The sequence below is a fragment of the Prionailurus bengalensis genome, chromosome C1, assembly GCF_016509475.1.
Source record: "Prionailurus bengalensis isolate Pbe53 chromosome C1, Fcat_Pben_1.1_paternal_pri, whole genome shotgun sequence".
Classification (NCBI taxonomy): Eukaryota; Metazoa; Chordata; class Mammalia; order Carnivora; family Felidae; genus Prionailurus; species Prionailurus bengalensis.
Window position 1 is genome coordinate 24,997,575 of NC_057345.1, and position 26,305 is coordinate 25,023,879.

General features: G+C 47.8%; 1 protein-coding gene across 3 annotated transcripts; it reads right to left on the reverse strand.

Moving 5' to 3' along the window:
• Positions 1-4,948: 4,948 nt before the first annotated feature.
• On the reverse strand, positions 4,949-25,834 carry AK2 (adenylate kinase 2). 3 transcript variants are annotated; one of them, XM_043578651.1, is made up of 7 exons: positions 25,608-25,834; positions 16,948-17,073; positions 14,638-14,748; positions 14,413-14,507; positions 9,240-9,312; positions 7,890-8,085; positions 4,949-5,858 (listed from the first exon to the last, which is right to left on the reverse strand). In XM_043578651.1, exons 1-7 carry the CDS (start codon positions 25,704-25,706, stop codon positions 5,854-5,856), a joined length of 705 nt encoding a protein of 234 aa, XP_043434586.1. In that variant the 5' UTR covers positions 25,707-25,834; the 3' UTR covers positions 4,949-5,853. The 3 variants fall into 3 exon arrangements, with proteins under 3 accessions (XP_043434586.1, XP_043434585.1, XP_043434587.1); XM_043578650.1 differs by lacking the exon at positions 4,949-5,858 and having other exon boundaries at positions 7,719-8,085; positions 25,608-25,800; XM_043578652.1 differs by lacking the exons at positions 4,949-5,858; positions 14,413-14,507 and having other exon boundaries at positions 8,048-8,085; positions 25,608-25,771.
• Between the last annotated feature and the right edge of the window lie 471 nt (positions 25,835-26,305).

Here is a 26,305-nt window from a genome sequence, read left to right on the forward strand (position 1 = left end):
CTGGAACAGAAGGGCACTAGTGGAAGAAATGGTAAAAACCAAATAAAGTCAGAGTCTAGTAACGTCCCAACGTTCATCTCTCAGTTTTGGTAAATACCATGATTATGCTAATAGTAGGGAAGCTGGGTGACGTGCATATAGAAACTCTCTGTACTATCTCTGGAACTTCCTGTAAACCTAAAATTATTCCAAAATAAAAAGTTTACTTTACAAAATGAACTCATTCTCTATTGTTCTGTAATCTATGTTTACTCACTCAATAGTTTATCTTGAAATTCTTGTCTTAAAAGAATCTATTTCATGATCACATACTATTCCTTGAATGAATCATCACAGCCTATCTCCCCTATTGTTGGAAATTTAGGTTGTTTCCAATTCTCAGTGTTATAAAAAAAGGCTGCACATCCTTAGTCATTTCCTTAGGGTACATTAACAAAGTGGAAGTGCTGAGCCAGAACTGCCAGCTAGGAAACAACATGCTGAGCACCACAAGCCGTCAATGTCCTCCAGCCCTGGATATATGTGAACTTAAGTCCTGCCAGGCACACCAAGAAACAAGTACTGCTCTCATTCCTTTATTATAGGACAACTGTCAGAGGGTTTCAAAGGATGAGCCAACAAATTCTCACCAAAGATTCTCTCAGCCCACCGCAGCCCCTCGCTGGTGTCACACCCAGCTCAAGCACACATGGATCTACCCTGTCCCAACGGTGCCCTTCCGTGCTCCCTCCCATCCTGGCCTCAAGGAGGGCAGCTCCCTGCAGGCAGCCACTGCAGTGGTCTATGGAGTAAGAGCAGGTCCCGCTGGCCCAAGGTGTGATTTCAACAGCTCCTGTTTCCATCTTCAATGACAGAAGGTCCTCCTCGCAGTGACTTTTGGGTATTGTGGTCGTCAATACCCGGCAGGCCGCCATGTTAGGACAGACTGCTTCCTGTCCGCACCTCTGGGGAAGAGACTCGGATTCCCACCCCACCGGGGGCACATCTAGCAGCTCAGGAAACACCCCAGTGAAAAGCAAACTGTTCTGGGTTGGTCCAGCAGTCCAAAGGAGAGATGGATATGGCGCTGGGGAACAGGGACAAAGATACCCAGTCTGAAACACCTGGTAGCCATGGCAGGGTCTTTTCCTTGGCAAGGAACCATAGCAAAAAAGATTAAAAAAAGGACTACTTATTGGGGTGCTATTTTTCAATTCGTATGGACTGTACCACCCATAGATGGGAGCTATGCTCATCCTTTTACAGAGGAGTTCATTCAGGCTTGGAGGTTAAGCAGCTCCCCAAGGCTACGTCAGTGCCAAGATCTAACCATAGGTCACCTCTGTCACCATAGAACCCGTGCCCACATCACTAGGCAAATGACTGAACATAGAGCGGACATTAAAACCGAGTGACTCCCTTCTTTTCAGTCCCACAGCAAAGGGCCACCCCAACTCACAAAGCACTGATGCTATGTGTTTGGGAGAGGTGGGAAGGATGGCACGTGGGCCAAGCTGAAAGTGGCCATCAACTCTGTCCACATAACCTTGCCTCTGGCTCTTCCGGGTTCTTGAGCAGAAAAACTTCCCTTCTGATGTCCCTACGCTGTTTGAAAAACATGGTTTCCAACCGAAAGCAGATTTCTCAAGTACCCTAGGGGTTCACTACATAAGAGCAGCCCTTAGTGCCAACGGCCTCCACCTGGAATGCCCCACCCTCTATGCGGAGCCGCCCCAGTCCCACCTCCTCCTGGAAACTACACGACCCTCTTCTCTGCAGCCTCACCTCCTGTACCACATAAGCAGCCCTTTCTTCACTCTCCGCTTCTCCAAAATAGACTCGAGGCAGTTTGGAAAGACTCGAGACGTGTCCAAGCACATTAACACCAAACAAAATGACTGACATGGGTGAGGCGGGTAAGAATTTTATTACGAAACCCTGACGGAGGAAAAGCACAGTATCAAACACAAGGGGTTTCCTCACAGCCAGGGCAAAGAGAAAAACAGCAGAAAATGGAGCATTTCTTACCAGTAGAAGAATGCACACCAACTGAACAGGAAGGTAAGTGATCTCCTAGCTCTAAGCTCAGAGGAATCCGTCCCCAAAGCCTTTCTGTAAGGGACCCCATCCAATGTGATGATTTGCCCCCTAGTGATCTTACCCCCAAAGTGCAGATCTATTCAGTCTGAGGGTTACCTGCAGAGGATCTGGTCTTGCCCTTATCGTCCCATTGCCTCACGTGACTCTAAGCACAGAACTGCCATGTGCCTGAGATGCCAGCAGGGCAGTGGTCCCTCGGGGTTACGATCATGCCACGCCACTAGCTGTGTGGACCCGCGGTCTGAAAGGAGTGACCGTGAAGTGGAACCAGTACAGACACCCTCCTGCTGCAGCCCTTTCCAGAAGGTATTGGCCGGGAAAACGGGTTCCTCTCTCCCCCCAGGAACTTGCTCCTCTGGCCTTCTGGAACAGGAGTGGCTCCTAGAGTTCTGCAAATCCAGTGCACTGGGGCTTCAGCACCCACAGCAGGGAAGCGAGGGAAGGACGAAATAGAAAACTGTCTTACCTGAGGCAACACTGGCAAACGGCCTCGACTTTCTTCTCCTTTCATTCAGATGTATGGCTCGTGGACTCCTCTGCATCGTGAGTGCCTGGAGAGTCTTTCCCTGCTCCCAGCAACGTGTCAAAGCAACGGTGCCGTGGTAAGATGCCAGGCTGTGGAGCTGCCGATGGGCTCCCTCTCGGCTTCTGTCACTCCTAGATGTGCGGACCTCAAAATGCACAGACATCACGTAGAAGTAACAGCAGCACTCACTCCCACAGGGTTACTGAGTGAGATAGTGTATGCAGAACCTATCATACAGTAAGCATTAAGTAGACGTTAACCCGTGAGAAATTATGAGAATACGAAAATACAGAATTCTGCAGGCAGTTTTACAGGTTCATGGACTTCTAGTGGATCCTAGCTTAAGAGTCCTTGGCCTGGTTCCTGAAAGTCAGGAAGATGACAGCTGTCGCCAATGCTTGCATTTTCTCTCTGAACTCCATCATCATGTCCTGGGCATGTGCTGTGTACAGGGAATCCGGGTCACCAGTGTTGCCAGCACACCTGAGGGGCAAGGGTCATTTCTGTTCTACTGATGAGGAGATAACTCACCCGAGGCCTCGTGGCAGAGGAGGTGCGGCCAGAATCTGTCTTCATTTAGTGGTCTAAGAAAGACTGGTGAGGCTTCCTGAGGGCCAAGGTTGCCCTTCATTCCGTTCTGTTCTGTCTGCAATGCTCCGTGCCCACAAGAGGGCCTAAGACACATTCCCTGGGTCCTCCGACTGGCAGTGAGCATCCGTGAACAAGAACCCACCTGGAGGGGCCCGTCTTGTTGCAGAGCGCTGCACAGGTCACTAAATCGCTTCAGCAACAAGGTCAAGGGGACAGACGGCGGCGTCAGAGACTGCTTTTCGAGTGCCGACTTGGCCTCTTCCGTGTGACCTCGCTGCTCCGAGTCTTGGTTTCCTTACCTTAAAATAGGAGGACAATAGTTCCGACTGCCCCAGATGCTCTGGGAGGACTGAGCGAGGTCGTGGCTATTGCAGCCTGTGCACAGTACCTGGCCTGACACCGGTGCTCCAGGCAGGGGAGTGGTTCCCTTGTCCAATCGGTTTCCGGAGGAGGAAACCAAGCCTAAAGATGTGGTCTTCTCTCAGGCCATTCTTCTCAACCATACCACGTGGTCTCCTGGCTGTTTCACAAATATTTCCCCCAGTTTGTTAGATGATGATCAAAGAAAGGAAGAATACTTTCACAGGACATTTAAACAGCTCAGGGAACGAAAAGATCAGAGCAAATGAGTCGTGTTGGCACCTGAAATGACTGTACAGGTGGGGATGTGGTGAAGTGGAGGGAGGAGCTGGCTCAGGAAGCAGGATTTAGTATGCCTGTGACCACTCTGGATCTCTCCGGAACAAGAAAGCCTGAAGAATGGCGGTGTTTCCAGCACAGCTTCCTCTGATTTGGGGAACAGCAGTCACTTCTCAGAAACCTCACTAGCAAGGATGTGTGGGCTGGTTAAGCTTCCGACTCTTGATTTTGGCTCAGGTCACAATCTTGTAGTTCGTGAGTTCGAGCCCTGTGTTGGACTCTGTGCTGACACCACAGTGCAGCCTGCTTGGGATCCTTTCTCTCTGCCCCTCCCAACTCATGCTCTCTCTTTCTCAAAAACAAATAAACTTCGAAAGAAGAAAGAAAGAAAGAAAGAAAGAAAGAAAGAAAGAAAGAAAGAAAGAAAGAAAGAAAGAAAGAAAGAAAGAAAGAAAGAAGAAAGAAAAAGAAAGAAGAAAAGAAAGAAACCTCACTGGCAAAGGCAGCCCTTCCAAAGAGCATGAAAGCTTCATTTTGGCACTTTTGCTGAGGAAGAAATGGATTTACAAAGAAGCAACCAGGAGTGTTGAAGAGGCAGCCAAAAATCTGGCTAGGAATGAGAAGCACTGGCTTTCTAGGCTGTGGACAACTGTCCACTCAACAATTATCTAGCCCGGCATGAAGCAGATATTTTTGTATCTATTCGGATCCAACTAACATTTATCAAGAGTGTGCTGTGTGCCAGCCACCAAGCACAAAGCTTCTTTTTATAAACTTCATTTAATGCCAACAAGTCTGAGAAGGTGGCATCACGCCTCTCTTTTTTCAGACAAGGAAACAGGAGCAGAGTAAATGATTGGCCGGGATTCACCGCACATCCTCTGAGCTCCAGGCACAGCGCCGTCCCCACTAAGCCAAGCTGCCTTGTCCTCCGGTGCAAGAAAAGCCTGCATCTGAACTGAGGCTCAAGAGGGTGCGGCTCATCCTAAGAGCACACACTTGGACCTCCCTGTTTCGTGACTGCTAGTGACAAGAAGGCGCTTCCAAGCCAGATTCAGAATTCAATGCCATCTTTCTAGCCCAGATCCTCTCAAAAAATGCCACAACATGGGATACAAATTTTTAACATACTTTATTGACTTAGTGGCCAAACAAGGCAGCATTTGGTCAGTTAAGAAAGGCACCTCATTGAAAATAATACATCACAGTGCTGACGAGTGATCCCAGTCACAGGATTTGAGGATGGTAAGGACAGTCTTTGGATGATGTTGCTTAGGACACTTGTTCATTTATTAACAAGAGTCCCTTCACACGTTGTGGATGGAAGATGGCAAGAGTGTAGGGATGCTGGGTGGCTGCTGAGAGCTGACCCGTGAGAACGGGTGGCCTGGTAAACAGTGGTGTACTCTTAAGGAGGGAGACCAGCCCTGCCTTCCCCACAACTGCAGTAAACTTGATTGGCTGAGCACACCGCCCCCATGAACCCCATACCTGCCAACCCCCCCCCCCACCACCCCCATCTCTTTCCCATGTGGAGATGATCTTTTGATCTCATGGTGCGGGGAACCAGGGTCAGGGACATTAGTCAAACCCTGTCTGTTCCAAGCTTTAGGAGAGACAGAACAGTTTGATTTCCTGCACTCTTAGGCTGGCAGCCCATGAGGTTCTGAGATAAAAGTTGAGGTCTTAGGGCATTGGCTTTAAAAAATATTGTCACGAATCCACAGTAAATCAAACTTCAATTTCTTAGAAACAATACTGCACTTCCCTATTTCTACTTACACACTCTAATCAGTTTAATTTCCCCCTTCCTCTGTACTCTTCCAGACTCCTCTATTATGTTTCAAGGAGACGGCCTCACTACCACATTGCTGCTCTTTGTTACTCCTTTTGGGCCCTCACCACTCTTCCCTCTCCATCCTCACCCTGACCACCCCTCCCCTCCGCCCAGCACCTAAGAGCAGGGATCACGCCGCGGGGTGATGAGCAGTGGTGCAGTCTCGCCTGGCCTTCTGTTACTAGGCTGAAACAGAGAGGAAACAAGAGAGAACAAAATGGGTTTTTAAAAACCAAGTAAATATCAGGGAAGGCTGGCATGCATGCCCCAGAAACCAAATGCATCAAACACTGGACATTTCTCTGTCAGGAGAAAGCTCTCATGCCTGCCGAGGTTAAGGCTCTGTAATTAAAGGAAGCAAAACTCTAAATCCTAACCACCCCCAAGAGGGCATATGTGTCCCACAGGATCTAGTTTCATCAGCAGCCCAAATATGCACATGTGAATGTATACGGATGGGTGACAAATATTTGAGCAAGGATCATGCACATCCAATTAGCAAACATTCAAAGACCTCAACTTTGAGGCCGAGTGCCTGCAACTGTCCCCAGTGAAAGGGGAATCAACTCCAAGGCCTATGAGGCCACCCTCACCCAGAGGACTCCAGGCCCCTGCAGACACAGCTCATAGTTTTGGTTTCACTCCTCTTCCTTGAAGTCATATGCTTCCCAGAAATGCCCCGTGACAGACTAGGTTTCTGTTCTGAATGGGTGGGGTTAGGTGACAGCCAGGGAAACAAGGCAGAGCACAGCTAGCAGGCACTCACTTGAACCAGACAAAAGGGAAGCAAGATGGCCACATACCCATGCCCAGCTTCCAGATGGACAGGGGACAAGCCCTCTGACAGTTCCACAGACAGCAGGAGACTCAGGTCAGATGGGCACGGGGACTCTAGAGCCCAACGCACCAAGTCGGCAGATTATGCTGGGGCAGGTGGCATTATATACTGGACCTGCCCCTGGTTTTCCAATGGCTTTTCCAGAGGCCACTGTTTTGTGGCCCCTAACAGTCTATGAATTGATCTGTCTGCCACAAATCAAACCAGAGCTCAAGAGGCACAGCATGGACCTCAGGAAATGCTTGATAGCTGAGAAGCTGAAGTTAGGAATACAAGTTGGTTACTGTCATAGGTGGTCTTATTTTTGGGTGATCTTTTCTTGGGGAGTTTGTGGCTACCACCATCATGAAGTCAGGGGTGAAGGATTAGATCTGGAGGGGAGAGAGTTTGAGTTTAAAAGGGACACATCTGATTTGGGTTTCATATCCTGGAGAGACTAGGTTTGAGTAAATTCTAATAAAAACGAGGCCAAGAATAGATCACCTCCAAATTACTGTTTTGTTCATACTTGGAAACTGAGGCGAACATTAAAAATGAAAACAAACAAACCTACCCTGGTCTCTCTTTGGGAAGTGAACTGGCTGTTCTCAGATGCCCAGCCTGGATGTTCAGAAGACAGTCTGAATTCAAAAGGACCATCTGCTTGGTTTCATTCTTTGGCAACAATTCACTTTTCAAACACAGGTCCCAAATGATCCCTACTTTACAGCACTGTGATGCAGATCACAAAAATATTCCGACTTGGCTTGGACCTTTCTATGGTGATATCCTTTCCCAGTAATTTCTGGAATCTGTAACGTAAATGCCTTTTGCCTCCCATTTAGGGACAAAATTAATGATCCACAGCCACACACTGACTCAGGTGGCTTTCCACTGTGGGGCTAGAAAGCAAGCGGAACTCTCCACCAACAATCTGCCATCAGGAACTTTGGCCCTGCAGTACTTTACGTGATCCCAGACTTCCACTCAGTCACTGGAGATGGAATAAATACCATGAGGTTTTAGAACTGGGGTGCCTGGTAGAGACCCAACTTAAGTTACTTTGGTTAAAAAAAAAAAAAAATCAAGAGTATGGCTAAAGAAGCAAACAGCTGATTAAGCAACTTTGTCTGTATCTTAGAAAGAAAGAAGAGTGTCCACGTACTTAAAACCAACACACACACACACACACACGACAGATGAGATGAGAGTTGCACACACACTAAAGATACATCAGGCAAGTGCTTTTTTAATCAATACATCAGATGGTATTCTTTCTGGCCTGAGGAAGCTTCCCTCTGCCTGCTCTGCAACCCCCACCACACCCTCAACAGGGATAGGAAGAAGACAGAAACTCCTTTTTTGGACCCAACGTTAGATAAACATAACCAAGTCTTTACATGTGGCTTTGGAGAAGGCCGCTAGGATGCTGGCGAACACGACATCGGGGGTCTGGGTGGCGTCGATGGTAGAGTGGATCCCTCGTTTACTGTAATACTCCACCAGTGGGGTGGTCTGAGTGTGGTAGGCCTCCAGGCGAATTTTCAAGGCCTTCTCATTATCATCTGATCGGCGGACCAAGGGTTCCCCAGTGATCTGAGAACAGGAAGAGGGCAATGAAAGTCTGGGACTGTTAGCAAGGTTTCCTTCTCTAATGCCGGATGCCGATTTGTGATGCTGTCTGATCCCCAAGTCCATCAGAGAGAAAGACAGACAATGTAGATTCCCCCCCACTAGAGAACTATAAAGAACTTTGCTACTCCTGGCAAGCCGGTCCCAGGAACAGACCAACCCGTCCAGAGAAGTTGGGGAGCCTGAGACAGCAAGCATAAGGAAAGGGGTTTGAGGGAGCAAGACGGGCAAGGCCTATCTCTCACAGCTTCTGCTTAGGCTGTTCACCCTCAAGAAAAATGCTTCCAGGATCAGAAGTGGAAAGTCAGAGGCCCCTGGGACCAGGAGAATACGCAATTGTAACTTCAGTCACCAAAGTGGTTGGTGTTTTTACTAGGGTGTCGGCCATCACCATTCTGAGAGTGGCAGGTGAAGCGAGAAAGAGCTCTGAATGGCAGAATTCCCAACCCTGTGAAATGTGACTAAGCTGACGTTATGGCTCTGAAACCTGTATGACCTGACAAACTTGTCTCAAGTGACAAAGGCAAACCCAGAAAATTCTTCCTACTGCATGTTCTAAAACAGACAAAATGGACTATCTATGGCAAATGTTACTGTGAACATGTACGAGACCCTCCCTTTTACATCTTTAAGCAACTAAAGACTGTCCTAAGAACTTAGCAACGTTAATCCAGCCCAAATAGTCTGATTCTGTAGGATACAGCAGAGTCACCAGAAGAAGACATTCTTCTGAAGTAGGACCAGTCAACACATTTCTCTTCAGTACTGTTCTCCCAGCTTGGCTCTACTTCTAGGCTTCCAAGCAGCCTTCTCCTGAGATTAGTCGACCATTTAGGCCACCAAGATGCCAGAGAGGGGCTGCTCTGGACAAAAGACAGGTATAAACTGGGCACTGTGAAGTAGCCGGTGCTGGTATCTACCTCAAACAATAAACCACCTGGAGAGGCGCTGTCTAGATAGATGAGCCACAGCCCATGTGATTTACGTAGTAGTGATACTTTGCATGGTTATTAATATTGGTAGGAGTAAAGGGAAGATGGAAAGAACAAAGAACAACAGAAAGAAAGGAAGAGAGGGGAAGGAAAGAAAAGGCAATTTCCTGCCCTGAGTTTACATACATCATCTTTCATGGGTTCCTTTGGGGGGTTGAATTCCTCGTGGTAGGAACGGCCACTCAGGGGGTGAATCAGCCTGAAAGACAGCAGATGAACATGAGTCAGGTTGCCTGAAAGTATCCCCGCACCCCAGAGGTCTCCAAGTTGACAAGCAGTGACAGAGAAGCCAGATGTGAGGACTTGTGCCCAGCACAGAACCCAGCTGTAGGCATCGCTTGCTTGGGAAGGTAACGGGGCTTCCAGGAGAGCTTACACCGTAAGGAGTTACGTTTTCTACTCTGACCTAACATGGTCACTGAGTGTCTGGCTGCCGAGGATGGCCTAAGTGCCTAACTCATCAGGAACTCGGTGCTGGTCTCACACAGCCATTCATTCTATTCACCCAACAAACATTTATTTACTAAGTGCTTAGTCTGGTTTAGGCCTTACGCTGAATCCAGGGCTACAGAGCAGCGAGTCAAGATCCCTGACCACAAGCAGTGCTTACTTTAGTGGGAAGAGACAATGGGGAAAAAAAACTAAAGTACATACGATAATCCTTTAATCGAGATTTGTGCAAAGTGCTATGGGAGGACAGAGGACAGAGAACCTAACCGTATTTTCTATCGTAGTTGGTTATAAAAAGCAGGAAGGTGCAACAGGAACAACGTGTCCTGTAGGTGCAAACACCACTAGTCGGTGCAGCACACCTCCAGCATCGTGTAGATAAAAGACAACCCAAGCATCAGAGCGCAGTATGAATACTGGCACCAGGAGACACACTGACGCGACCAGTCACGGGGTGCCCAAGAATAAGCATTTATTTGGCACTGAAAATCAAGCTGGTCACTCCATCTGTACCATGTTCCTGACCAGGAGTGGCTACGCCACAGGAGCCCAAGAACCTCAGAAGGGAAGAAGGCAGGCCAAACACTGCTTGGCAGCCAGCACCTATCTGGTTCCCCAATTTTGTGCCAACCAAGACTTCCTTATTTAACTGATGGCTGCTCTCCTTGTGAAGGTCTGCTAAACCAGAACTTCCCAACGTTTTCACCTCTTGGCAAGTGCAGAACAAAATATACAGTACTTGGGTGCCTGCCCCTCTGGAAGAATCCAGGCCTGCCCAGCCACTCTGATGGCTGAGGGGATTGATATCTCACCACATCAGCTGAGTTGGGAAGGTAAGTCTGAGTCAGACTATCAAAGCCTGGGCAGACACCTTTGTAAAGCGTAATAGTGAATTTTAATGACAGCACACTTTTGAAGGGCCAAGTGGTCCATTTACAACATTGGTGGGGGCAAGGTGAGGCTGAGTGAAGAAGCTCTACTGAGTGGCCTGGACGTGCTATCACGTGACAGGAGGTCTGGCCCTCTTTCACTGGAGTCGCTGGAGAGGTTCCCTGCGTGCCTCCACTGGGGAATGGCATCCATTGGGAGACCCAGGGAGAGGCCACTGGTATCAGCTACAGCTTTCCTTGCGGGAAGGGCTGCGGGCATGAGACGTGGACCGTGATTCTTCACCTTCTGGAAAGCACAAGGCACACAGCAGCCAGGCTGCAGCACACACGACTCTTTTCCTCCCCAAGTGCCTACATCACTATGCTTACTTGGACTCCCCCAGCCCTCCAGTTACATACAACACTCTGCTACTTCCCTACACATGGACTTCACTTTAAGGGGAACGCATGGCTTATTCCCCAGAGGGGAAATGAAAGAAAGTCCAAGTTCTGGAGGAGCCTGGGTGGCTCAGTCGATTGAGCATCCGACTTTGGCTCAGGTCATGATCTCACGGTCCGTGAGTTCGAGCCCCGCGTTGGGCTCTGTGCTGACAGCTCGGAGCCTGGAGCCTGCTTCGAATTCTGTGTCTCCCTCTCTCTCTGACCCTCCCCCGTTCATGCTCTGTCTCTGTCTCAAAAATAAACATTAAAAAAAAAAAAAAAAAGAAAGTCCAAGTTCTCAAAGTGGGGTTGGTCTCAGGACCAACCAAAACAGCTCTAAGAGCCACTGAGCCTGACCTAGAGGTGGGGGTGGCACTGTGGAGGGGATCAAGGCTGGGATTCTAGAGCCACTGCTGCCTTGAGTGTGACACTTCAGATGCCTGTTTTCTCATCCACAAAATGGGGATGGCTTGAGACATCAGGAGAGCCAACTGGTAGAATAATCAGGATACTAGAGAGCCAACATTGAATAAGTTACAACCAAAATCCACCAACCATACATATTCAAGAAATAAAATAATGATTCATAAAATTGTCAGAAGTGAGGTCAGAGCTAATCAAAAAGATATTTACAGTGGGGTCCTTATGTCACATTTAAATAAGAGCTGTATTTAACAGACTAGATCCTGACTTTTTTTTCTTCCAACCATCAGTGCAGCAGACTAGGAGGCAGAAAGCAGGCTTTTAGTGCTAGTTCTGCCACTGATCCAGAGTGAACTTAAAGGAAACGCCTTTACATTCTGGCCTGGCCTGTCCCCTCCTCTGTGAGGGAGTGGGTCACATGACAACATTCACCCCCAAACTGAGAGACTGAGTCTTCTTCATCCTCTACAACAATCCTGTAGTTTGTTCAGAATCTCTGTTCCCCACCAGCCAACCCCAGTTGAAAGTTTCTGTAACTTCACGTGTGGCTCAGAATCAGGCTCCTAGGTGGGTCTTGTCCATTTCTCCTTTCCCCCAATTTAGCCTGTATGCGAGGGCCAAACTAATGTTCTTACAATGCTGTTTCTGCCACACCTCACAGCTTAAGAACAACTCACGGGGGCGTCTGGGTTGCTCAGTCGGTTGAGCATCTGAATTTGGCTCAGGTCATGATCTCGTGGTTTGAGAGTTCGAGCCCTACACTGGGCTCATTGCTGTCAGCGCAGAGCCTGCTTCAGATCCTGTCTCCCTCTCTGCCTCTCTTCCACTTGCACTCGCTCTCTCTCAAACAAACAAAAACAAACACAACAACAAAAAAACCCAACCAACATCCCAAGACTCCTGATGCATCTACCTCTTCTTCACTTTGGCAAACCTTCCCCAGTCAAGCCCTATCCTGCCTTTCTTTTTTTTTTTTAATTTTTTTTTTTTAATGTTTATTTATTTTTGAGACAGAGAGAGACAGAGCATGAACAGGGGAGGGTCAGAGAGAGGGAGACACAGAATCTGAAACAGGCTCCAGGCTCTGAGTTGTCAGCACAGAGCCCGATGCGGGGCTTGAACTCACTGACCATGAGATCATGACCTGAGCTGAAGTCGGCCGCTTAACCGACTGAGCCACCCAGGCGCCCCTATCCTGCCTTTCTAATAGCGCTCACTCTACGACTCAGCCTGCCAGATTATTCCTCCAACTCTGGACAGACATTCTGCCACTAGCCCCATTCTCCCGCAACCTATACTCATTCCTGCCTCTACTCCCTTCCCAGAAAGCCCCACTGAAATCTTCTCTACCCAGGAAGCTCAAGTTGACACTATGAAGCCCTTCCTCCCTGCTCCCAGGCTCGCTCCTTAGGACTACCCACTGTGCTAAACAGCTCGGGTTCCATGTATGGCTTATAGACTCTCTGAGGTCAGGGATGGGCATATTGTTCTTCTGTACCCTTGCCTGGTCCCCTGCCCCTGAGTCTAGTACTGTGCCGCACACAGAGCAGGCACTCAGGAAGCTGGGCCGATTGAAGCAAAGGACCCCAGGGTCAACTAACATCTGCTTTGTACATTAGGGCTCCCAGCCCTGGTAATGTGTCTTCCTATCAACCTTACCACTTGTAGGCCTGCATCAACTTTGTCTACTCTGTGCCAGTGGGGATGCAAAAACCCAAAAGTTCCTGCACTGAAGGCACCTATGGAATAGCTAGAAACGTGAAACCTGGACATTTGGATAGAAAATTAATACAAGGTGGATCCCACCATATCTAATAAAGCCTCTCAGGAAAACACCTGTAACACTCACTCTGCTGTCTGTTTACATGTCTGCCTCTCTCCATGAAGACACAGACTGCAGACGCATGGAAAACATGTCCAACCTCATTAGGAAATCAAAGCCATAAAATTTACAAGAAAGCATTTTCCCTCGAATTAAACCCCAACATTTACATGTACTATGATGGTCACAGCATCAATTTAGTAGTAGACATCTAGAAAAACCACAACTGTACAACAATAAGGAGACAATTAAGTAAATGATGGCTCATCTACTGTGAAATACTGTGCAGCAATTAAAAATAATGGTTACGGATGTCTGGTTCAAGTTGGTAGGCTGACCATCTTCCTGAGACTCCGATAAAATGACAAGGGATATAAAAGCCATAGCCCACAATAAAGATGAGAATGGGAGGTCTATTAGTGGCTGAGAGCTTCCCACATATTTCTGGAAGGCGAGAAGCAGATGGCAGAGTGGACAGTGAAATAGGGTAGAGGAAACTGTAGCCTAAAGCAGTGGCGACCTTTCAGAGCAAATGTGTTCAGAAACAAAAACAGAAACATTTCTCTGTTCAATATTGAGAACGAGTACTTTAAAGATTTTATTTATTCTTTTTTTTTTTTCTTTTTAAGTAAACTCTGCACCCAATGTGGGGCTCGAACCGAGAACTGCATGCTCTCCCGACTGAGCCAGCCAGGTGCCCCAAGAAACAAGTACTTTGAAACAAAACATGTAACAAAGAAATAGTGCCTTTGGCTGAGACGGCTGTACCAGGAGCAAAATGTTCCTCCATTTCCTAAACTTTGCGTAGGTGGTCATATTATTTTCACAATTAATACAAAGCCTACAGCCAGGTACGGCAACTTCCAATGGAAAGCAGATTTCAAAGAGCCCTGAAATGGAGGTAACCATGTAAGGAGTGTAGTATTTTGGAAGCACCTACTGTAAGCAAGGCTCTGAACTGTGTACCTCGTGGTATCCAAAATGCACCACGGTTCCTTGCAGCCGGTGGTATTAACCCCACTCTATGTAGAACCAGCCGTGGAGAGGCTAGGAAACTTGCCTAGGGCCGGAGTGAAAAGGTGACAGGACTGAGACACTGTCTGATTTCAAATACCTTGTTCTTCTTTCCACATATCCCCATCCCACGCCACCACATCAGTGGATGTCACCAAACAAGACCAATGCATGTTAAAATGGCATTAAGCTGCATGGCTGGGTCCGGTAAGAGCAGCTCTGGTGGTCTGACGAAGCTCTGAGGAGGCAGGACCAGAAGGGACCTTCAGAGGACAAATACCTTCCTGTGATTCTTCGGATGAGCAGAGAGTCTGGGATGCTGAATTCAACCACCGAGTCAAGCTTCTCTTTCCTCTTCTCCATGAGGCTGTCAAGCTGTAAGAGAGTATGTGGCCCACCTAAGCTACCAGAGCTTGATTGGAGCCATTTCCCTCAAAGGAATTAACAGATAAAGGGCCAAGCCTTCATCTTCATGCAACGGTGACACAAAATGCAAGGCACCCACCATTTCTGCCTGCCTCACAGTCCGAGGGAAGCCATCTAGAAGAAAACCATTTTTGCACTGAGGGGTCTCCAAATTCTTCTCAATGAGCTCCACTACCATTTCGTCGCTCACCTGGAAGTCAAGAACAAGACAGCCATGGGTTGAAATCTGTTAATTACATGACATGAGCCCATCTCCAGGGCCACTAGTTTGTGTCTATACAACCTGACTACTAAACAGCATATTCTTGTGGCCCCAGAGAAGCAAAAATCTGAGCAAATGTGGAATGGCTCCATTTGGAAAATTCAGTTTCGTGATTTTTGTGGCTGCCATACACACATTCTCTTCCCTTGAGATTTTCCTGTATAATCTGGGTGAAGAAGAGGATCCCACTCGCTGTCATCTGAACAGAAGCACTCCATGTGTTAGGTCCTGAGGCCCTCTCCAGACACTAATCAGAATCCTTTCCATCTGGGGCGCCCGGGTGGCTAAGTTGGATAAACGTCTGACTCTTGCCTTCGGCTCAGGCCATGAGCTCACAGTTCATGAGTTCAAGCCCTGCTGCGGGCTCTGAGCTGACAGCACAGAGCCTGCTTGGGGTTCTCTCTCTGCCCCTCCCCCACTCACATATATATTCTCTCTCTCTCTCTCTCTCTCAAAATAAATAAACTTAAAAAAAAAAAAGAAAAAGAATCCTTTCCATCAGATAACAGCTCATCAGCAAGCAGTTGTCCTCAAAGCACAAAAAAGGTGAGGGCTTATGGCTGAGTGCTCACCTGAGGAGGGTGTTGACCAAAATGCAGAAAGGGACCAACCTTCCATTTCACGGTTCTCATTAGGCTAACAGTTAAGTGGGCCAGGCCATCCTGGACATGAGGTAACAAAGAAGGCCACTGAACTGGCAAGACTGGGTCAGAACCAAGGAAGTGAGGCTCCAGCCCAACAGACTTGTAAGCCTCTCTAAAAGCCCCAATGAGGACCCCTCCCAGCTTTTGAAAACTGGTTTTCCTTCTGAGCTTTCATAGAAAGAGAAGTTCTCTACCAGTATGACAGTGAAGGCTGCCCATCTTGGTAGCTAATGCTCTTATCTCCCGGGACCAGCTGTGAACTTGGGGACAAAGTACAAGCTGTGTGACTAAGTAAAGGCTGGAGATAAGCAATCTCATGGCAATATCCCAATTTTTTCTCAGTACAAGATCTTCTGCCAAGACCCAAAGTCCAAAATATTCGGCTTTCTAGCTTAACTCAAGGTTTCACAAACACGAAGGGAAAGAGCCAGAAGTAAAGGGGCAGGTGGGCAGGCAGGGCACCACCGGATATGGCTACCGAATCTCAAAGCCTACCAGGAGGTATCTCAGGGATAAAGGCAAAACCCAGCGCCTTCCTTAACGAACATTCTAAGATATGAAAAGACCAGAGGGCCAAGTACGAAATGACTTAAAAAAAAAAATGTCTATTTATTTATTTGTTTTGATAGAGGGAGAGAGAGAGCACATGTGCAGGGGTGGCGGGGTGGTATACCTCAAGCAGGCTCCACGCTGTCAGCGAAGAGCCGGACGTGGGGGCTCGATCTCACAAACTGTGAGATCGTGACCTGAGCCAAAATCGAGTCAGACGCTTAACCAACGTCACCCAGGTGCTCCACAAAATGACTTCTGAAGGTGACTCCCGGAGGCCAGGTCCCAGAATAACTCAGTTCCAACTAATCTATGGCACTAATCAAAGAAGATTTAGTAGATAATAGATTGTAATTGTCCAATTAGATCAACTGGACTAAAGCCCTAAGAAAATGCTATTATATCCTCCAAGTAGGAAAAATTACTTGTTAATCGCCAAGCAACTCCTCTGTTAGAGACACAGGAACACAGAGCCGCAAAAATAGAGTTAAAACACTCTGTGGTTTCCCGTGTCCTCTCTTGGATACATGCTTGAGCTCTGGCCTAAGGATGGCAGTTTAATTTCTGGCTCTAAAACTTGGGGGTATTATAAAATGCATCAGCACAAAGGAACCTCAAGAATATGGTGAATAAAATGCATGCCACAAATTCAGAATGAACCAAGAAACTCGCTCCTCTAAACATTCATAAAGTGTGCTGGTTTGTTAAAACACCCCACAGCACAGGGCTGTCCGACAGAACATTCTACAGTGATGGAAACACCTGTGCTGGCTAACAAACGTCTGAAGTGTGGAGAGTGAGACCGAGAAACTGAATTTTCAGGTAAATTAAGTCTAAATTAATCTCCACGGTCACATGTGGCCAGGGCCACCAAATCAGGCAGCGCAGATCTTGACGCAGGAAGATCAACCTTCACTGGTACCACCAAACCTACCAGTTTCCCGGCATCCATAGTTGCCTTCAGCTTTTTTCCCAGTTCTGAGCCAGAAGCCACCATGGCCCTCAGCATGTCCCCAGTAGCCAAATGGCAGACACAGAAGTTTTCAGCCAATTTGGGTGCCTGTGGAGGGGAAGACAAAGACCAAGACAGGGTTAACATGGCAGGCCGTGGCATCAGACTGCCTGGGTGTGAACCTGGCCCTGTCACTCATTGGGTGTGTGAACCCCGGCAAACGCTGACTTCCTTACCTACAATGGAGATAAGAGCACCTTATAGTATACGTAACATACGATTATAGGGTTATAAGAATTATATGACGTAAGGCATGTAAAGCACTTAGAACTGCAACTAGCACACAAGAAGCGGGTCATAAATATTAGCTACTACCACTAATTCCACTAGACACACACTACTGACACAAAGGCCTCAGTTCATAAATGGGAAGAATAAAAACAGCAGTACCAGCCCTTCAGGACATGCGAAGTTTATTTTTACTTATTTTTTAAATTTCCTTTAATGTTTATTTATTAAACAAAAAAATGTTTTTAATGTTTCATTTTTGAGAGAGACAGAGAGAGACACACAGAGTGTAAATGGGAGAGGGGCAGAGGGAGAGGGAGACCCAGAATGTGAAGCGGGCTCCAGGCTCTGAGCGATCAGCACAGGGCCTGACGCGGGGCTCAAACCCATGAACCATGAGATCATGACCTCAGCTGAAGTCAGATGCTTAACTGAGTGAGCTACCCAGGTGCCCCAATTTTTATTTTATTTTTCAAGGATTTTATTTTTCAACGTTTATTTATTTTTGGGACAGAGAGAGACAGAGCATGAACGGGGGAGGGGCAGAGAGAGAGGGAGACACAGAATCGGAAACAGGCTCCAGGCTCCGAGCCATTAGCCCAGAGCCTGACGCGGGGCTCGAACTCCCGGACCGCGAGATCGTGACCTGGCTGAAGTCGGACGCTTAACCGACTGCGCCACCCAGGCGCCCCAAGGATTTTATTTTTAAGTAATCTCTACATCCAAGGTGGGCTTGAACCTACAAACGTGAGATCGAGAATTGCACGCTCTACCAATTGAGCCAGCCAGGCACCCCGGCTGCTGTGAAGTTTAAAGGAGTTCTTGTATGTAAAGCACTCAGCACAATGCCTGGCATATAATGTGTTGAATGAGCATTTGCCGAAGGAATGAATGTGTGCGTGTCAAGTACTGTGGCCACGGGCCTGGGAGGCAGCTGGGGCAGGGTGGAGTGCAGGTCTCCCCCAGGCAGATCTGGCTTTTCTCCTTTCCTGTTACTAACCTCCCAGGGGCTCAGTTTCCTCATCTGTTTAAAATGAAGGCAAAAAGGCCCCATTTCAGAAAGTAGCTCTGAGGATCAGACAGGATGCATAAGAAGAACATTTGGCAAACAGTACACACTTGCATAGTAGTTTTAGGAGACAGTATAGCCTTTTGGTCAAGAGCTTGGGATTCAGGGGCGCCTGGGTGGCTCAGTCAGTCAAGCGTCCAGCTTTGGCTCAGGTCATGATCTTGCGGTTCGCGGGTTCAAGCCCTGCATTAGCTCTCTGCTGACAGCTCAGAGCCTGGAGCCTGCTTCAGATTCTGTGTCTCACGCTCCCTCTGCCCCTCCCCCGCTCACACGGTCTCTGTCTCTCAAAAACGAATAAACGTTAAAAACAAAAAGGCTTGGGATTCAGAGTCAACATACCTGGGTTTCAGGCACCAATGGCATGTAACTCGAGAAAAATGGTATTACCTTGCTAAGTTTCAAATTTCCTCTAAGTTAAATGGAAACAGTAGTTGTACCTCCATCACTGGGTTGATGGGATCAAATGGCACATGCACATAGTAAGTACGCAACTAGCTGGTACTGTAACCCCTGCCCAGATTCCATGTTCGTTCATACAAAAAGAAAACACTGATGCCTCTTCCAAGAACCCTGCTGGCAGCCAGGAAAACAAGAGATACGGACCCTGTCTTCTGTGAGCTCCTGGCTGGGTGGACAATACATCAGAATAAAGACGAGAACCGGAAGCCACTCTGGACAGTCCAATGTTGGTTGTAGTGGCACCCCCCACCCCTGCAGAACTTACAAGGAATGGAATCAGTTCAAGAAGCTTGACACTTAGCTTTTTGGTTCAACTCTTTTATAAAATAAGTATGGCTGGATTCTTATCCAAACCAGTTCACTGGGAGTTTTCTTGTGATTCATGGGCTGATTCAGTTCAAGCAAAGAAACAACTTCATAGCAAAACGGAGTCCAGCTGAAGAAGGCATTAAAAACTACCCTTCAGAAAACCAGTGAGGGTCAGGACCCTCTGGCAGTGGAAAACCTGGTCCTCCAGGCTGGCGTGGTGGCTGCAGACCCAGAGAACTGAGCTTTTCTGCCAATCTTTTCCGTGGTTGTTGAAATTAACTTGGGGGAACATTTTGGAGATCGGGCTTGTTCAAGGCGAAAGGCTGATGAAAACACCAGAGAAGAGCTGTAACCACAGAACCTGTTCTATTTTTATCCCCCACCCCACCCCACCCCAGACTGCGGGATTCTTTATGTGCTGTTCCAGAGGACTGGATCCTACAGCTGTGGCTGTGTGGGAGAACACTCCACGAGGGAAGACACAAGTGAGGCAGAAGAATAACTCCTTCATTCTCTGCTGGCTGCATGGGAGTCAGTGTGGTGGCAAAGAGCATGGACTGTGGAATCAGTCGGATTTACAAAGGGATCCTGGCTAAGGCACTCAACGGCTGTGTGACCTCGGGCCAGTTACTTAACTTCTCAGCATCGGTTTCCTCACCAGTCAAACGGGGATGTCTGCTGCATTGGGCAGTTGTGAGGATAAAATGAAAGCAGCACCGAAAACATCAGACACACAGTAGGCATTCAATAAATAAAGGACCTCTCTCCATAGTCGTTCTCTTTGGCATTACTCTTTACTTGCGAGTGACAGAAGCAGCCTGATGAAGTAACTGAATTGTATGCCCCTCAACTTCAAGCTTATGCTTTAGAGTACTGCTTCCACTCCGAATCACCTGGGGGTGCTGCTAAAAGGCAGATTCTGATTATATAGGGTAGGACCTGAGCATCTGCATTTTTCTAAATGTTTATTTTTTGAGAGAGAGAGAGAGACAGAGCACGAGCGGGAGAGGGGCAGAGAGAGAGAGGGAGACACAGAATCCAAAGCAGGTTCGAGGCTCTCGGCTCTCAGCACATAGTCCGACGCAGGGCTTGAACTCACAAACTGCGAGATCATGACCTGAGCCAAAGTTGGAGGCTTAACTGACTGAGACACCCAGGTGCCCCGTGAGCATCTGCATTTTTAAAAAAAAATTTTTTTAACGTTTATTTATTTTTGAGACAGAGAGAGACAGAGCATGAACGGGGGAGAGAGAGAGGGAGACACAGAATCGGAAGCAGGCTCCAGGCTCTGAGCGGTCAGCACAGAGCCCGACGCGGGGCTCAAACTCACGGACCGCGAGATCATGACCTGAACTGAAGTCGGACGCTTAACCGACTGAGCCACCCAGGCGCCCCGCATCTGCATTTTTAAGAAGCTTGCAGGCCTGGCTGTGCTGTTGGCCCCTGGACCACATTTGCTGCTGAAGCCCTGAGACACTTGTGTCTCACTGGCCATGGACCAAGAAATAGGCTCATCACCTCTGCGAGAACCCTGCTGGGGAGGGGGTAGGCTTCCAGGGTGCATGGATAAGAAGGGCTAAAACCACTAGGGAGACAGCATGGCGGTTTAATGTTCTCTGTTTCCAGTGTATTATCACAGTCATCTGGGGCACACGCTAAAATTACCAAGGCAGGCCCACCCTTAAAGTTAACGGCTGACTGGTTCTCAGGCACCACCCTGGGACTCCCATGCACCCTTTGAGAAGCCCTGGGGCAGTGGCACAAGATGGGGTTTTTGGTGGTACAGATCTGGGCTGGAAACTGGGATCTACAATCTCCTCATTGTATCCCCTTGAACAAGTTATGCAGCCTTCTTAAGGCCTCAGTTTCTTCATCACTAGAGTGCAAATAGTATCTACTTTCAGAGCTGTTATGGGGATTTAATAAAAATGATGTATACAAAAGTATTCAGCATAGTGCTTGATACTTAGTGAAATAAAGGGGAAATTATCAGTTGCTGAGATCCGACTTAATCTCAAACCCACATGTTTTCTCACCTTGAAATTATCTTTCTGCCTGCAGTCTTTCCCACTCCCAGGTCTAGTGCTCCTGAATAAGCAGTTGTAATCATCTCCTAAAATACTACTGGGCATGGCCCCCAGCCCCCCAACACACACACATTCAGATGCCTTCCATGTCTCCTCAGTGCCACAGCGGAAAAACTACAAACATTTTAGCCTAGCACTCAGTGTCCTCCACAATAAACGTCCTAATCCTCCCAAGCTCTTCAAATTTACCTCTACAGTCCCCTGTCTGTATGTCCAGCACCACTGTAAACAGCGGCTCTATGTATGACACCCGAATACATAACACAAGCATCTCTGAGGACCTTGGCTCTTCTCTGTGCAGGAACGCCCTCTCTCTTTCCTCCAGTGGTCTAAGCTCTACCCTTCCCTGCAGGCAAATTCTGAGCATATTTCTGCCACCAAAAGTACTCCCAACTATCCCTTCTTCCTCTGATGAGGACTCGTATCAACATTAGCTAACTCTGAGTGTTTGCAACATGCCAAGCGATTTTTCCATGCGTTGTTCTACTGTATTTAGTATGTGTAATACACAACAAGCCCATGAGGAAGAAACTATTTTTATCTGCATTTTATAAATGAAATTCATATATAAAGTGCCCACCATCACAGAGCTAGTAACAGCAGAGTGGGCAAGCCCCAGCTCTTACCCATGACACTATGTGGCCTTATTAGAAAATAACAGTAACAACCCAGAGCCTTAGTGGCTGTCCTGGGGGGAAAATGTGTGTGTGTGTGTGTCTGGAAGGGAGCACAAGGACTTCACCATTATGTTTCCTGATATGGATGTAGGCTACACAAATGTAATTGTGAAAATTCACACTGAAAATTCAGCAAGCTGCTCACTTATAGTATTTGTACCTTTCTCCATGTATATTATACTTCAATAAAAAGTTTTCTGAAGAGCACAGACACCTGTGTTTGAATCTCAGCTCTGCCTCTTAACTTATCATGTAACCTCAGGCCGGTGATTCTCTGAGACTATTTTCTCACCTATAAACTGGGGATAGTATTACCAACGTCACTAAGTGGGTAAGAGGAAGAAAGGAATATTCTCAACAAATTATGGTTCTTGAACTACCCTAGCGTTTGTGACCCTGAACTACCCTAGCGTTTGTCAGGGTCACTCACCCGATACTTCCCACGTGGTACTTTGTACCAGTACGCATTGTTTGCATGCGTGTTTATCTCTGCCTCAACACCTAGATTCACAGCAACAGTGAAAGATGGTGACTCTGCTCAAGAATCCGTCATGAGTTCAAATGCTGCCTTTGCTACTACCTGGGAGTAAGATACAGCTTATGGGCCTCAGTTTATCAGTAAAAGGCATGGATAACAACAGGACCTACCTCCTAGGGTTGTAGGATTAAATCAGATAACACACGTAACTTCTTTGACTCGGGGCCTGTCAGAGAACTAGGCAAAGGGGGACTATTTTAGTATATTGTATCCTCTTGGGGCAAGGGCTGCTCTCTGCATCTCCAGCACCAAAATCATCAAACACCACATGTACAGGGTAGGAGAAAAATCGAACCCAGGGCAGGAGACAGCAACTGAAAGAGCAGGAGCTTTGGAGCCATTTGGACGCAGGACCTGCCAATTACTTCCTAGGTAAACTAGAGAACTGTCTCTTGGAACTTCAGGTTTTCTAACTGTAAAAAGGGAACAAGAGTGTGGGTCTTAGGTGTTGTGTCACTGCACGGACACAGCTGACGGAGCCTGACCTGCACAATGGCAGTTGACTGCTTGCACATGCCTGGCCATGAAGAACTGGTATAAGTTGGACACATGGAAAAAAACTGTGCACAGGGGCAGGCAGAGAAAACAGGAAACACACCCCGGTTATGAGATCTGGGAGCTGCTTTAAAATACTTTGTGAAGACGGGACGCCTGGGTGGCTCAGTCAGTTAAGCGTCCGACTTCGGCTCAGGTCATGATCTCACCGTTCGCGGGTTCAAGCAGCTCTGTGCTGGCAGCTCAGAGCCTGGAGCCTGCTTCGGATTCTGCGTCTCCCTCTCTCTCTGCCTCTCCCCCTCTTGTGCTCTTTGTCTCTCTCTCTCTCAAAAATAAACATTAAAAAAACATTTTTTTTTAATAATAAAATACTTTGTGCAGAGAAGTGGATGGAGAAGGAATGGCCACCAGCTGATGGTTGCTGGGGCTGGATAATGGGTACATGGGGACCCACTATGCCACCCAGTCTTCTTTTGGGTATTCAAACTCTTCATTAAAAAAAGTTAGGATGTATCTGTAGGCTAAATGCTGCTGCCACTTTGCACAACCTCTGATTTATGAACACTGTTGTTTTTTTCAACTCCAAAAGCTACCACCACCAGTATTCCTATATTTCCACCTATGAAAAGAAAGGTGTACAGACGTTAAAGAACTTGTGTTTCCTCAAGTCCCAAATACCTCTCCTCTACTTCCACAAAGCCTTCTCTGACCAACGCCCCAACATACGCACACCCTTATAAATCAGCTCATAAGTATAAAATTCTTCAAAACTTCCTGAATACGTTACCCTTTACACTGAAATACATCCGAGTTGGGGGGAAGGGAAACGTGGCATTAAGACGAAGGAGGGGCACCTGGGTGGCTGAGTCGGTTAAGCGTCTGACTTCAGCTTAGGTCACGATGTCACAGTTTGTCAGTTCGAGCCCGTGTCGGGCTCTGTGCTGACAGCTCAGAGCCTGGAGCCTGCTTCAGATTCTGTCTCCCTTGCTCTCTCTCTCTCTCAAAAATAAACATTAAAAAAAAAAAAAAGATGAGGGAGTCAATAATTATTGAACACCTACGATGTACCAGGTCATCATCTAGGCACCTGGGGGTGCTTTACACATGTATATTAATAATATGATCTTCCAATATCCTTGTCAACTTTTTGGTCTACGTGAGTAAGGACCCTATCAGTCTTGTTCACTGCTCCACCTTCAATGTTTGGTGTTCACGAAATGTTTAAGTAAGATAGATATCGCCATTTTTCAGGTGAGAACATTTAGGCTCACAAGTTACAAAGCTTGCTAGACTATAAAACCCTCGTCTCAGCACTGGGATGGGTTGTTCATTACGCAACTACTGAAATTATTAATTTCCATATGAACTAAGAAAAAAGAATTGGTGATTTGAGCTACCCTGTTTATACTCAGTCACTCACAGCAAAAGTCTGCAGAGTCTGGACTTGCAGACTCAGAGTCTAGGCAGCAGTTTCCCTAATAATGAATGGTGGTGGCAACAGGAAAGAGGAGACTTCAAAGTTACCGAGGACAAGAGGATTAGGGAACAGTAGGTTCCAAGGATCAATCAGCCCCAGCTATAGAGAGAAAAGGAAAAGTGGTCGTTCTTGACCTAGTGCCCAGAGTCAAAAAGCATTTATCAGGAATGAGCTGAATCTTCCAGACTTCCTTTCTCATCACCCACATTAATCTATGTCCTTCATCCATTTCCGACACCATCAAGTGCCAAATCATGTTCTGGGTGCCAGAGGGGTCCCAAGAATGAGTAAAACAAGATCTTTTCAAGTGCAAGGAAAAGTGGGCACAGAGCTGTCCCCAGAACACCATTCACTTAGGCGCTCAGACTTTCAGGAATTCCCTCTTTAGAATCTAAGAACAAGCAAGAACTTGTGGCCTGGGGGGCAATGCCAGGGACCTTGGGCAGGAAGGGGACATTGGTAATCCAACCTATGGGCTTCTTAAACGAGATCATAAATCCCAACCCTGATCTATGGATCCATTAGAGCCCAAATACCAAGTGAGGACCCACACTCTGCTAAGGCAGCAGGTAACTTTAGACTCCAATCTATCCTAGAGCCCCATGGTGCCTGAGGTTCCAGACTGCAGGAAGTCAATTTTGCTATTTTCAGAAAGTGACCTGACCTCTCTGGGCTTGTTTTCTTACCTGTACATTGAAGTACCTTCTCCCATTCCCCCAACTTAACTGGCTCAGGCAGGTCATACCTCACTTCTCTCAGTGCTCCTAATCAGCACAGGCCAGCTCCCACTCTGCCCCACGTGCTGGAGATGCTCCTCCGCCTAGTCATTAATCATTACAAGCAAGGTTCCCCTACACGGGGTGCCTGGAACATAACCCTGGACAATCCACTCCCCACATCGCAGGGAATCTGGGGTCCCTGACTCTGCTCAGATGTAATCAAGATGCCTCAACTCAAGGCTCACCCTACCGCTCAAAGCCTCTCAGCTTCTAACCCTATAAAGGATCTAAATCAGTCCTTTGATCCCCCAACATGACACCTCAAGCCTAGGTGCCTCCAGAACTCTAATTCTAACTCAGACTTCCCCAACCTCCAATTGCACCCTCTCCCAAAGGCCTTACCAACACCCCCACCCCCTCCCCAGGCCTAAAGCCACGGTCCCGCTCCAGGGCGATCCGGACCTCGGCCGTCCTGACCTTGGAGTTCCACCGGCTCCATTGCCAAGCCCGGCCCTGCAGCTCACCTGGGTACCCTTGCCGGCTCCGGGCGGTCCCAGCAGCACGGCCCGTATGCCTTTAGGGCACTCTGGGGCCGGTTCGGCCGCGGGAACGTTGGGAGCCATGGCCGCCGAGCCTCTCACCGTTCAACCCGCCAGCACACACCTCGCAGGTCCAGCGCTTCCAGCCTAGCGCGCCGCGCACGCCACGCACGGTCCGCTCGCGCTAACACTGGTCCGTGTCCACGTCCGTCAAGTCGCTCCGCCCGCCCCGGAGCGCGACGGACACTTCAACTCACCAACCGCGTGGCGATACTGGGGAAGGCTGCTTTTGATTGGACAAAATCAGTGAGAGTAAGGAAGGGGCGGGCCATCTTGCACCGAGGGGGGTTGGGGCGCACAGCGGGTGTGCGGAGTGGGCGGGAAAAAGTGAAACAAGACCAGAGGCCAGGCTGGAAGTTCCAGGTTGGCTTTGACAGTTAATGACACCGGCAACCCCGGTGAAGTCCTATGAAATTGCCTGTAAGAGTGCAAATGGGCGAAATCAATCTTACAAGACAAGTTGATAATATGTATCCAATATCCTTTGGCCCAGCAACTACACTTCCAGGAATTCAAAAGACATAAAGATATGCGTCAAGATTTGTGTAACAAAGATATTAATTGTAGCACTTGTAACAGCCAAAAAGGCCCAAATAAGCAAACCAAAGAACAAAATAAAACAA

What these genes read in the sequence shown, in the direction of transcription:
- AK2 (XM_043578650.1), bottom strand. Translation starts at nt 25,706, where the DNA reads ATGGCTCCCAACGTTCCCGCGGCCGAACCGGCCCCAGAGTGCCCTAAA. An exon ending in GAGCCGGCAAGGGTACCCAG is followed by an intron (nt 17,074 to 25,607) that starts GTGAGCTGCAGG and finishes TCCCCTCCACAG; the next exon opens with GCACCCAAATTGGCTGAAAA. An exon ending in CTGTGAGGCAGGCAGAAATG is followed by an intron (nt 14,508 to 14,637) that starts GTGGGTGCCTTG and finishes ACTCTCTTACAG; the next exon opens with CTTGACAGCCTCATGGAGAA.